Source organism: Sceloporus undulatus, chromosome 2, assembly GCF_019175285.1.
Source record: "Sceloporus undulatus isolate JIND9_A2432 ecotype Alabama chromosome 2, SceUnd_v1.1, whole genome shotgun sequence".
In the NCBI taxonomy this organism is placed as follows: domain Eukaryota; kingdom Metazoa; phylum Chordata; class Lepidosauria; order Squamata; family Phrynosomatidae; genus Sceloporus; species Sceloporus undulatus.
Window position 1 is genome coordinate 144289440 of NC_056523.1, and position 11104 is coordinate 144300543.

The 11104-nt window shown below is 43.6% G+C and overlaps 1 protein-coding gene across 1 annotated transcript; it reads right to left on the reverse strand.

Annotated features, from left to right (window-relative positions):
* Positions 1–1871: 1871 nt before the first annotated feature.
* MRPL12 (mitochondrial ribosomal protein L12) lies at positions 1872–10760 on the reverse strand. The gene is made up of 5 exons (XM_042448618.1): positions 10604–10760; positions 7943–8129; positions 7686–7760; positions 3874–4011; positions 1872–2264 (listed from the first exon to the last, which is right to left on the reverse strand). The coding sequence occupies exons 1-5, from the start codon at positions 10648–10650 to the stop codon at positions 2148–2150; spliced, it is 564 nt and encodes a 187-aa protein (XP_042304552.1). The 5' UTR covers positions 10651–10760; the 3' UTR covers positions 1872–2147.
* Between the last annotated feature and the right edge of the window lie 344 nt (positions 10761–11104).

Genomic DNA, 11104 nt, shown 5'->3' on the forward strand with positions numbered 1-11104 from the left:
GAGGGTTGGTCACTGATCTCCATTGCTTGGAACAACTGACTGACTTTTAAGGTGGGTTTCAGGGATCAGCTGGGATGTTAAAGTGTAGTAATGATACTGGGGCTAACTATTTGATGCAGCATCTTGGCCTGTATTTTGTAATTGTTAGCAACCATGAGAACCTGTTGGGGTTAAAAGGTACACTATATATTTAATTTAAAAGAAACAGGGCATTATAAATTTCTCACCTTCTCCCTAATTTTGTATGATTTTGTTCTGTTTCAAACTATGGTATGTTGTTTTTAGAGCAAAGGCTAATTGAGGTCAATTACTAACAGGATAAATGGATTAAAATGTTTTGTATAAACAAAATATTGGATTGGCTTCTGCAACCCGGAAATATAGTATTTTGCCTAAAACAATGTAGGGTTTGAGATATGCTGTTCTTTCTAGACACTAGAGGATCTGCAGCATTCAGTTGTTTAAAATGTCATCTGCATACTTCTGCTTCTCCCACCACTTCTGGGAATACATTTGCAACCCTTACAGAATCTATTAAAGCTTGCTATAAGCACATTTCTGTGACCACAGTATCTAGAGAACAGAAATTGCTTCCAGATTAAGGCTGTCTCCAAAAACCAAGACCTACAGCACCTGGTATTCATTGGTCATCTCCTATTCAAGCACTAACAAGAGCCGACCAAGCTTGGCATCCAAGACGAGACTGGTTCTTTTGGGATATTTAAGCATAGTTAATCCATTATTTGTTGGGAATATCTGGCATTCTATAGTTGCACTAGCTGAAAATCCCCAATAAAGACTTTTCAAGGGAAAAATGCTCTATAAGTCTGTAAAACTGATCATGGCTAGGACCAAGTGTTGGAGATCAATTAGTTTCTGTAGGGTTCCCTTTAAAAGTCCCAAAGGGGAATCCTGTCCCCAAAGCCTGTTCCAGAGATAGCCAAGCACAGGTAGCACATGCAGCTTTAGTTGCACTCAGCCCAAGCAGTGTGCTTCAAAAACTACCTTTAGGAAACTTCCTGACCATGACCTACCAAATTTCCACCTTAACATGGTCTAATGTAAGATTGCAATAATGTGAACATTGGACTAAGAACCTAGTTTGTTCCATAGGGCTGTCTCGCTAAAACAAACTGGAAAGGACCATTCTGGTCTCATATCAGCCCTTGAACATGGAGCTACTCTTTGTAGAGATTCAGCTAGTCAACTCTCCACTCAATGATGTAGCAACCTGGCAAGAGCAGAGTTGGAGGCTGTCCTGCTGTAAATCACTGGAATTGAGAGGAAAAAGAGAGAGGGAAGGAATGTAACTGAACCACTTCTAGTGGAAGATTTTTTGGGAACATGGCCAGAGACAAACTTTCCTATGAACTCAGTTCCTAGTTGTAAAACAGACGGAAATAGGCAAATTGGGAAGACTGAGGATCAGGGCAGGCAGAGTAATTTGTGCATAGCAGGAACCAGATGAATTCATTACCCCTTCCTCAGTTTAACCTGTTGTAACAAATAATACCCTAGGGAAAAACAGGATCAGGACTTTTTTTTAAGCTCCCAATCCTTCTTCTGAAGGGAAGAGCACTTTATGGGAGAGAAAGCTCCAAAGTCAGCAAGCCTCCAATACATGATAAGCTCCCAAGCCCCTGCCCACCTAGGTGAATAGTAATAAGACCACCCCTTCCCTCTCACCATCCATCTTCTAGTATAGGGCTGGGAATTATAAGGTCTGTCAGAATTTGTTGGGACTGCAATTTCCAGCACATCTGTCCTCATTGACACTGATGGCTGGAGCTATTGGGAGTCACAATATAAAAAAAGAAGAGTAGCACAGATATGTAAGAAAATCTCCTCACACACCACTTGTCCCACAGATGTTTTCCTTTGTGTATACTCTTTATAGATTCAGTTCTTTGCAGTGTTGGTACAAATAACAGACCTCATGGTGCCGAAGACATTCATCAAGCACTGGGCATTCCAGTGGAAAACCCAACTGCAGAGAGAAAAAGGCAAGGGCGCATGGCTTCGTGGAACCGCACAGCACCCCCACCACCACCACCAGTCAGCAGGCAATAAAAGCCACAGGTGGGCCACACTGGTTAGCGGATGATCCCCTGCTCTGCTTTAGTCCTTTGGCAGTAAGACCAATGCATTTACTCCAGAACCACAGTCCCTCCTGCTGCCTCTAGAGCAGCTTTGATCTTTTCTGCTTCCTCTTTAGGGATATTCGCCTTGATCTCTTGAGGAAGAGACTCCACCAGTTTCTTTGCCTACAACAGAAGAACAGTAGCTCTGTTTAATAACTGAAATGAGAAATGGTGAATTCAAGAGAAGCTTTCCTACTACACACCATCTCTTGAGCTGCAGATGATAATTCAGTTCTAAGAAGACTGGACAAAGACAGCTCTTAAGCAAACTTGCAATTAAGCAGAGATTTTGGCAAGAGGCAATAAACTATTTTGTATCAGACTAAAAATGGTTACAAAAATCGTCTTGGAAATATCAAGCTTCATTGTCACCCCACCTGCTACTATCTTCAAGGATACTAACTCCCATAGTACTGCTTCAGTTTTGTCCCTCCACATCAGGGGTAGGCAACCTGCGGCCCGCGGGCCGGATGCGGCCCGGCGAGGCCTTGGGACCGGCCCCAGCACGGTCCTGCCGCCGATTGCCGCCGGGGCCTTTGGCCTCTCGCGCGCAGGGGCAAGGGGGGCAATTGTCTATAGATGCCTCAGAAACATGCATTTATATTAACATTTTTTTAAAAATCAGCAACTTTTTTTTTTTAAAAAGTGTCCACCATTTGAAAATGTTGTCCTACATTTGTCCCAGTTTATTTATTTATTTAAATTTTTTTAAAATTATTTAATTATTTATTTTTTGGCTTCGGCCCCCCAGTTGTCTGAGGGACAGCAACCCGGCCCCCGGATCAAAACGGTTGCCTACCCCTGCTCCACATGAATGTCCCTTTGGAGCTCCTCTGCTTGCTGCCTCCTAGTGGCAGGATCAAGTGCTGACACTAGGGCTCACATAGTACATAAAAGTGCCTAAGACACCTTGTTGAAATACTGTGCAGAAGCTGTCTTTCACAGATTTATACTTTATCCCAAACTAAGATGGTTGAAACAGGCAGGGAAGTCTAGTAAAAGTGAATCCAATGCTATCATCTTGGGGTCACCAGAATGACTGGTCACACAGGCAAATTAACAGTTTTTATGTAAACTGATATTAAAAATAAAGTATAATAATAATAATAATAATAATAATAATAATAATAATAATAATAAACTGAGTACTTTTGGATTGGGGGCCACCAATGAGGAATTAAACATGAATGTCCTCTAGGTCAGGGGTAGGCAATCTTTTTGAGCCGGGGGCCGGGTTGCTGTCCCTCAGACAACTGGGGGGCCGAAGCCAAAAAATAAATAATTAAATAATTTTTACCAAATTAAATATATAAATAAGCCAGGACAAATGTAGGACAAAATTTTCAAATGGAAGACACTTTTTTTAAATAAAATGGAGGACATGCGAAAAAATTTGCTGATTTTTTAAAAAATGTTAATATAAATGCATGCTTCTGAGGCTTCTATAGACAATTGCCCCCCAAAGGCCCCGGTGGCAATCGGCGGCAGGACCGGGCTGGGGCCGGTCCCAAGGCCTCGCTGGGCCGCATCTGGCCCGCGGGCCGCAGGTTGCCTACCCCTGCTCTAGGTAGTGAGCCACATACCCTCAGGATGTTCAGAAGACATTTTTATGTATAAAGGGTCCCTGGATTTTTACAGCTATAATACTGGCCTTAATTGTGGGGCCTGGAAACATCTGTGAATAATCAAATGCACAAAAAGCCACAAAGGTGGAGGGGCCAACTATACTTACCTGGACAAGGTTTAAGCCCTGCATACAATTCTTCACTTCCTTGATCAGTTTCACTTTCTCTGCAGCCTTAACGTCGGTCAACTTTACTGTGAAATTGAGTTTCTCCTGCTTCTTAGGGACATCTTCCTCTTCTACTACCTGGAAGAGAAGAAACAGCCCACTCACAATCTGTGGCTAGAATCTTTCTCAATCCCAAAGCCTCATAAAGACACAGAAGCCAAAGGTCAGCCCAAAGACTTTGCTAGACTTGCACTAGTTAGTCCTTTCTTATTTCCTCTTACTTTCCTGTGTTGAAAAGGAAGGTGAGCATGGGGGAGGAGAAATGGGAAATTAGCTTTTTTAGTGTAAATTCTCATTTTGATTAAGCAACTGCATTTTGTTATTGGAAACTGGCAGAGGTCTAGGGCTAAACTTAAACAACCGCCACAATAGGTTGATTGCTGCCTGCCTGCTTACTTGTGAGTTTTCAGAAGCTTCTAGTTGTCTGCTAAATGAAACAAAATCTGGCTGGTAGTGCTCATGTTCTTAATCAACATAACACTGTAAAGGGGATTGTTAATCTGTTAAATGTAACCTCTTGCAAGACTATATAAAAAGGAGAGAATCTGATAAGACATTAGATAACTTTGAAGTTACAGAAGTGCTTACTTCTACTTTTGTTAATATTTTCATGTGGTCTAGGCAGATCTTTGAAAGTTTTTAGTTGGGAAACTGATGTCAAGAAAATCTATACAGTACTATACAGAATCTCCCTTGTCTCAGATTATATATTTCTTGGAGAAGCTCAATAAAAGGGATCATTCACTGACAACTGTGGATTCATTGTACTCTTCTCCAACCTAGGCAATTCAAAGAAAATATGTTTTAAAGGATTGTTTCTTAATGCCAGCCAGGTGGCCAACAAGACTTCTGGGCTTGTTAGACATAGCTGCTTCCAATTTAAGACTTTTTAGTGTAGCATTAAGACTTGGGACATTGGCTGCACTGAGAGTTATTACAAGTGTTTGCCTAAGAGGGAAAAAAAGTTGAAAGATTTAATAATCAAAATAGAGACTTCCTTATCTGGTATGACATGGGTCTTTGTGACCTGTACAACACTGATGGGGCTAGCCCACATTATTGCAGGCTTAACACCACATTTTGGATATGACTTTGGTTATTAGCCTAGAAAAAAAAAGCTGACCTGAAAACAGATGATGCAGTAGTACTCTCTTTGTCACAGAAAGGATATTAACAGGTAAAGTGCAAACATTTCAAAGGAAGATTTCTGGATTCATATTTCCAAGACTTTACACAGAATCTGATTGCTGATTTCAAGGGCTATTCTATAAACAGGTTGGCTGACTTCTAATGAGAACATGACTTCCCTCACATCCTTGCAATTCCCCCCCCCCCTTATTTATAGAAAAGCTAGAAGCAGGAGAGTTGACTGACACCATGGTAATGAAGAAGCTTTCTTCTCTGTCATTTGCCACAGCTATACTGATGTAGCATCATCTAGTCTGGCACAGGTGTTCTAGATGGCTGATCACTTTCTGCATACTTAGTCAAAATATTCAAATGCCTTGCTACTTACAACCCATTGTGCCATGTTTGCATAGAATCATAGAGTTGGAAGAGACCGCAAGGGCCATCTAGTCCAACCCCCTGCCATGCAGGAAATCTAAATCAAAGCATCCCTGACAGATGGCCATCCAGCCTCTGCTTAAAGACCTTCAAGGAAGGAGACTCCACTACACTCTGAGGGAGTGTGTTCCACTGTCGGACAGCCCTTACTGTCAGGAACTTCTTCCTAATGTTGAGGTGGAATCTCTTTTCTTGTAGCTTGCATCCATTGCTCCGGGTCCTAGTCTCTCATCAGCCCAGAATGACCCTTTGCGGCGTTCCCCCGCCGGCGCCATTTGCTCCGCAAGGGAGCCGCAGCATTCAAACCACGCGGCTCCCGCGCGGAGCAAAAAAGAAGCTCCATTTCGGAGTTTCTTTCTGCGGCGTAAGGATGACGTAGCGAAGCGCCAAGGGCGCATTCGCTACGTCATTAGCGCCGCGACACGTCTGGACGCTATGCGTCCAGTACGTAAAGATGGCGCCGGCCATGTAGAAGGGCCGGCGCCATCTTGTACGTATTGTATACGTACTAGGGTTAGGGGGGTGCGGAAGCACCGCCCCTTCCTAACCCTAGTACGTATACAATACGTACTATATGGCGGTGTGTATCCCGCCATTATTTTGTCAAACTTTTAAAGGTTTGCTATAATATTCACAATTGGCCTCATTGCTGTTTAGATACAAAAATTAATCTCCTGGATGTCATGCATTTGCTTCTAAGAATATTGTTGAACCATTCCGTGGAAAAACAACAAGTAATAGTAACATGAAGATGGCAATCCCAAGCACTACAGCTAAAATCCAATTTTTCCTGTCAGGCAGGGAGTTTATTTGCCACAACATTTCTATCTCTGCATGCTGAGCATCTGTTACACAACAATAACACTCAGAGATATTTTCATTTATTATTTATTTAAGACACTGCAATATCTGCTTCTAACCTATAAGTGTTCCCAAAGTGATAAACAAATAAAAACAACGAAAACAGAACACAGACAAAATGTTCTCAGAACAAATTAACTTATTCTGAAAGAGTTCTACAATACAACTCTAAAACAGTTAAAACAGAGCAATTTAAAACATAAAAGGTTGTCTAGAACACCACTATTTTGGCTGTCCACCAAAAGCTCAAAAAAGATGGAGCCAGCCTAATTTCCTTTGGTAGGGAGTTCCACAATTGGGGTTTTGCTACAGAAAAAGCCATCTTATATGTACATACCAATCTAACTTCACAAGGTGTGTTGAGACATGTAATATGACCTCCTCTGAGGATCTTAAATTACTGGCAGGCTCATATAGGAGAAGGCAGTCTTTCAAATATCCTGGCCCCAAGCTGTTTAGCACTTTGTAGGTTAAAACCTTGAATTGAACTCAAAAGAAGCCAGTGCAGTTCTTGTAAGACCAGGATTGTGTGACCTCTAAAATGCACACCCAATATGGCTGCTGCATTCTGTGGTAGCTGTAGCTTCCAAACACTTTGAGCAGCCCATTTAAAAGTATATTACAGTAATCTAAGTGGGTGGTAATTTAAGCATGGATTACTGTAGCCAGATCTGCCTACCCCAAGAGAAGACACAATAGTTAAAGGTGGGCAAAAGCGCTCCTGGCCAATGTAGCAACTTGGTGTTCCAAGAGTAGAAGTAGATTCAAGAGTATGCCCAAGCTACAAACCTGATCTTTCAGAGGGAGAGCAACCTCATTAAGAAATGTAATCAAGCAACAGAAAAAATCTGATGGTAAGGAGGGGATTTGCAGGAAAATACCTGCTTAAATCCACTACAGACAAAAAAAATGCCAGCAATACTGCTTAACTAAAAAAATACAGTAGATCAAGGAAGCTACACCTAGTTCATGGAAGTTACAGTTATATGAAGAGGGTTGAATATCTTATCCCACTGAGAGAGAAAAATTCCTAAGTAGATGTTTGTAGCCATTCAGATTAGACATGAAAATTAGGAATGATCACCTATTTGAGAGGTTACTGTTTCTACAAGCTGTGCAGCAGTCTCCCTGTTCCTGGAAAGCCTCAACAAGTTACCATGATAAATGAAAGGCAACAATAGTTCTACTTCAAGCACAGCCCTTCTTCAACTCTCCCAAAAATGGGCCCCATTGTTAGGCAGATACAGTTTGTCATTCACATGTTTGCCCAGAAGAAATGGCTATTTAATTCCGGTGAACATTAAGCTATAAGGTGGGCTTCTTACCGGAGTTACTGGTTGTGCTGATGGCATCATCCCAGTCATTGGCATTAGTCCCATATCTTGGATTTTGAGGGTTTTCTGAAGATACAAGCAGCATTATTAGGTAATTACTAACCTATATCATAAAGAAGAGAATGCAAACCAAAGCAGCTCATTCCACTTCTAAAGAAAGAGCAAGCAACCACCAACACTATGAATTGCCCAAGAAACATTTCACCCTGTTTTTACACCACCCAGTTCCCCCCTGCAAAGATTAGCACCTTCAACAGCTCGTTGAGGTCAGAGATCTCCAACAGGGTCAGGCTAGCAATGTCCTGCACTAGCTGCTGAATCTTGGGTGAGTACTCTTTGGGGGCACTGTCCAGAGGAGGGGTTGCCAGGGCTTCACTTTGCTGTGAGCAGGTACCCTTCAGCATCCTGATAGGACAGACTCGTGGCTGATGTTGCCTGTAGAAAGTCAGAGAAGAGGTCATTACATTTATGGTGCCCCATGTAATGATGCATGTAAGTCTGCCATTTCAGGAGATCAAGGAGAAGAACTGCAGAGGAAATGTTGAGATAGCCCAAGTAAGGAAGAAGTTATATGGAATGGTTGCTGTCATGACTGCAAAGGAAGGGGGAAAATATAGTTTCCAAAGTAAACAACAGTACAACTTTAATTATTACTTTTTTGAGATTAAAAACTTGAAACCATTTTCAAAAGCCTGAGAAATTATCTTATTATGTAATCTTATAAAGTAATTAGCTCTCACAAAGATATGTGCTGAGTGCAAGTATTGTGTAATACCGGGATAGCCCAATTTCAAGCTTGCATAACCCCCCCTTTTTTTTTAAAAAAACCAGCCTCTGTTCTGCTAGTACATTTTAACATTATTAATTAAATGCACACAGAATCTCTTAGTAGTCAAGTATACCTAATCTATGCTAACTGATCCTAAACATTCACTCTTGCTAAATGCATTGGACCAGTTCAAGGGCAACTTAATCTGGATTATTATTACTATTATTTGCAAGAATTGCAAGAATTCTCTAGAAATGAGGTAACGATTAGGACCTGAAGGTGAACCTATCACAGGGTTTTCTTGGTGAGATTTGTTCAGAGGAGGTTTGCCATTGCCTTCCCCTGAGGAGGCTGAGAGAATGTGACTTGCCCAGGGTCACCCACTGGGTTTCCATGGCTGAATGAAGAGTCATAATCCAACACTCAAACCACTGTGGCACAGAGGCTCTACATTTCTAGTGTAGGAGCCATTAAAAGAGCAGTGAACCAGGAAGTTTCTTGCTCAAATCTCATTTTAAACCATAAATCCTCCAGGATGCTTACAAATATCCACTGAACTCAAGGGTGCGAAGAACAGCAGCAGCAACCTTTCTGCTAGGAATGAAAGTGGGCAGACAAAAGCAACCCCACACTGTAAATTGACATAACCCAAATGATAATGAGATGACCAGTTAGCATCCATACATGGATTCCTATTAAAGGCATGGGAGCCAGAACTTGTGCTCCACTGACCCTAATAGAGCTCTCCAGGGGCTCCAGGCCAGCCCCCAGAAGCATCACCATGGCAATAATAATGGGGGCCTACCCCACAGGACTTAAAAAGTCTACCCCTAAACAAACGCACAGGGCAGAACCCTTGGTTATGTTGGTCATGCAAATGGCAGCAAACTATCTGAAGGTAGGAAGTACTGGATGATATACACATGTCCCTCCATATCTCTCTCGGTCCTCCAGTGCAACTCTGTGGTCAGTGTTTGACATGCACTGACCATAGAACTGCGCTGGAGGAGCTACAAAGGCCTAGTAGAGTATTCTCTCTAGGAATCTCTAGGTCTTTCCGTGCAACTTTTGGTTAAAGTTGACCACAGAGTTGCACTGGAGGACATAGATATTCCTAGAGAGAACATATTAATCAAATCCATGAATAATCAAAGCTGCAAATATGGGGGGATGAGTGTAGCAGTACCTTTGGAGAGCAATAGCCTGGTTTGTAAATGTTAATGATGATAAAGTTAATAAAGATATAATAATAAAAAATAAAGAAAACTGCATCAAATGGGAGCCATTAACCCTCACTCCCCCCCCCCCCCAATGGCTCCAGGGTACTTAGGGTGCACCTACGCTGTAGAAACAATGTAGTTTGACACAACTTTAACTGCTATAGCTCCCTCCTATAGAATCCTGGGATGTGTAGTTCGCTGAGGCATTACACATGGGCAGAGAAGGCCCAGAGACCTTGCAAAACTACAGATCCCAATATTCTGTAGGAGGGAGCCCTGGCGGTTAAAGCGGTGTCAAACTGCATTATTTTGAGACGTACTAAAACAATGGACAGTAGTTGCCCATAATAAGGAATCATTGGGTAATACCTGCCTATAGAGAGCCCCTGGGGGAAACTTGTCCATAGGAAAACATGGGGATTCCTTGCCCACAGGGGAACACGGGGGAATACTTGGGAATACGATGGCCATTTAATCCCCATGAGTCACTATGGGTAAGCAATCCTCAATGCTTCCCTATGAGCAAGCATTCCCCAGTGTTTCCCTATGGGCAAGCGCTGCCCTTTAGTAGGCTCCCATTATTTCTAGTGCAGAGGCGCCCTGAGGGCCGTCGTGGCGACGACTCTGGAGACCAGGGAAGGGGTTCCATGGAAGCCCATTGGGTGACCTTGAGGGAGTCACACTCTCTCAGCCCCATGGGAGGATCGCCCCGGGATGGCCATAGATCGGAAAGGGCTTGAGGGGACGCAGAGCGGAGAGGAAGGAGGCGCCCCTCGGTCGGCACAAGTCCTGGGAAGGCTTTCTATTCCCCCGGAGACCCCAGGGCCTGAGGGGAAGCCGGATGACCGCTACCGCTCCCTCCTCCTCCTCCTCCTCCTCCTGTCCCTGGCCCAGCCGCCCTCTCCGCCTCCCTCTCCTACCGCAGCAACAGGCGGAGTGCGGCGCCCAGCCGGGGAAGCGTGGCCATGGCGGCAGCTCCAGCGGGCGCCCTTTTTCTCCAGCGCGCCAGCCGCAGAGGGCGCACAGGGGACGCTCTAGCCGCGCCCTCTCGCTAGTGGACCTCGATGCTCCAACCACCGACCAGCTTACTCTGCGACGCGCTGGCCGGCCGGGGTTGAGCCTCTATGGTTGGCGGAAGTGATGTTTCAGGACCTTCCGCAGCGCCGCGCTAGGGATGGAACCTCTATGGTGTTGGTGTTGTTCTAGGTGTTTGCCTTCAAGATTAGTGGGCCTCTAGGTTTTTGAGACTTCAACTCCCAGAATTCCTGAACAATGAGCATACTGACTGGGACTTCTGGGAATTGAAGTCCAAAACCTCTGGAGGCCCAAAGGTTGAAAAACACTGCCTTAGTCTCCATGAATTGGAAACGACTTGAAGCAGTGGTTCTCAACCTTTGGGCTTCCAGATGTTTTGGACTTCA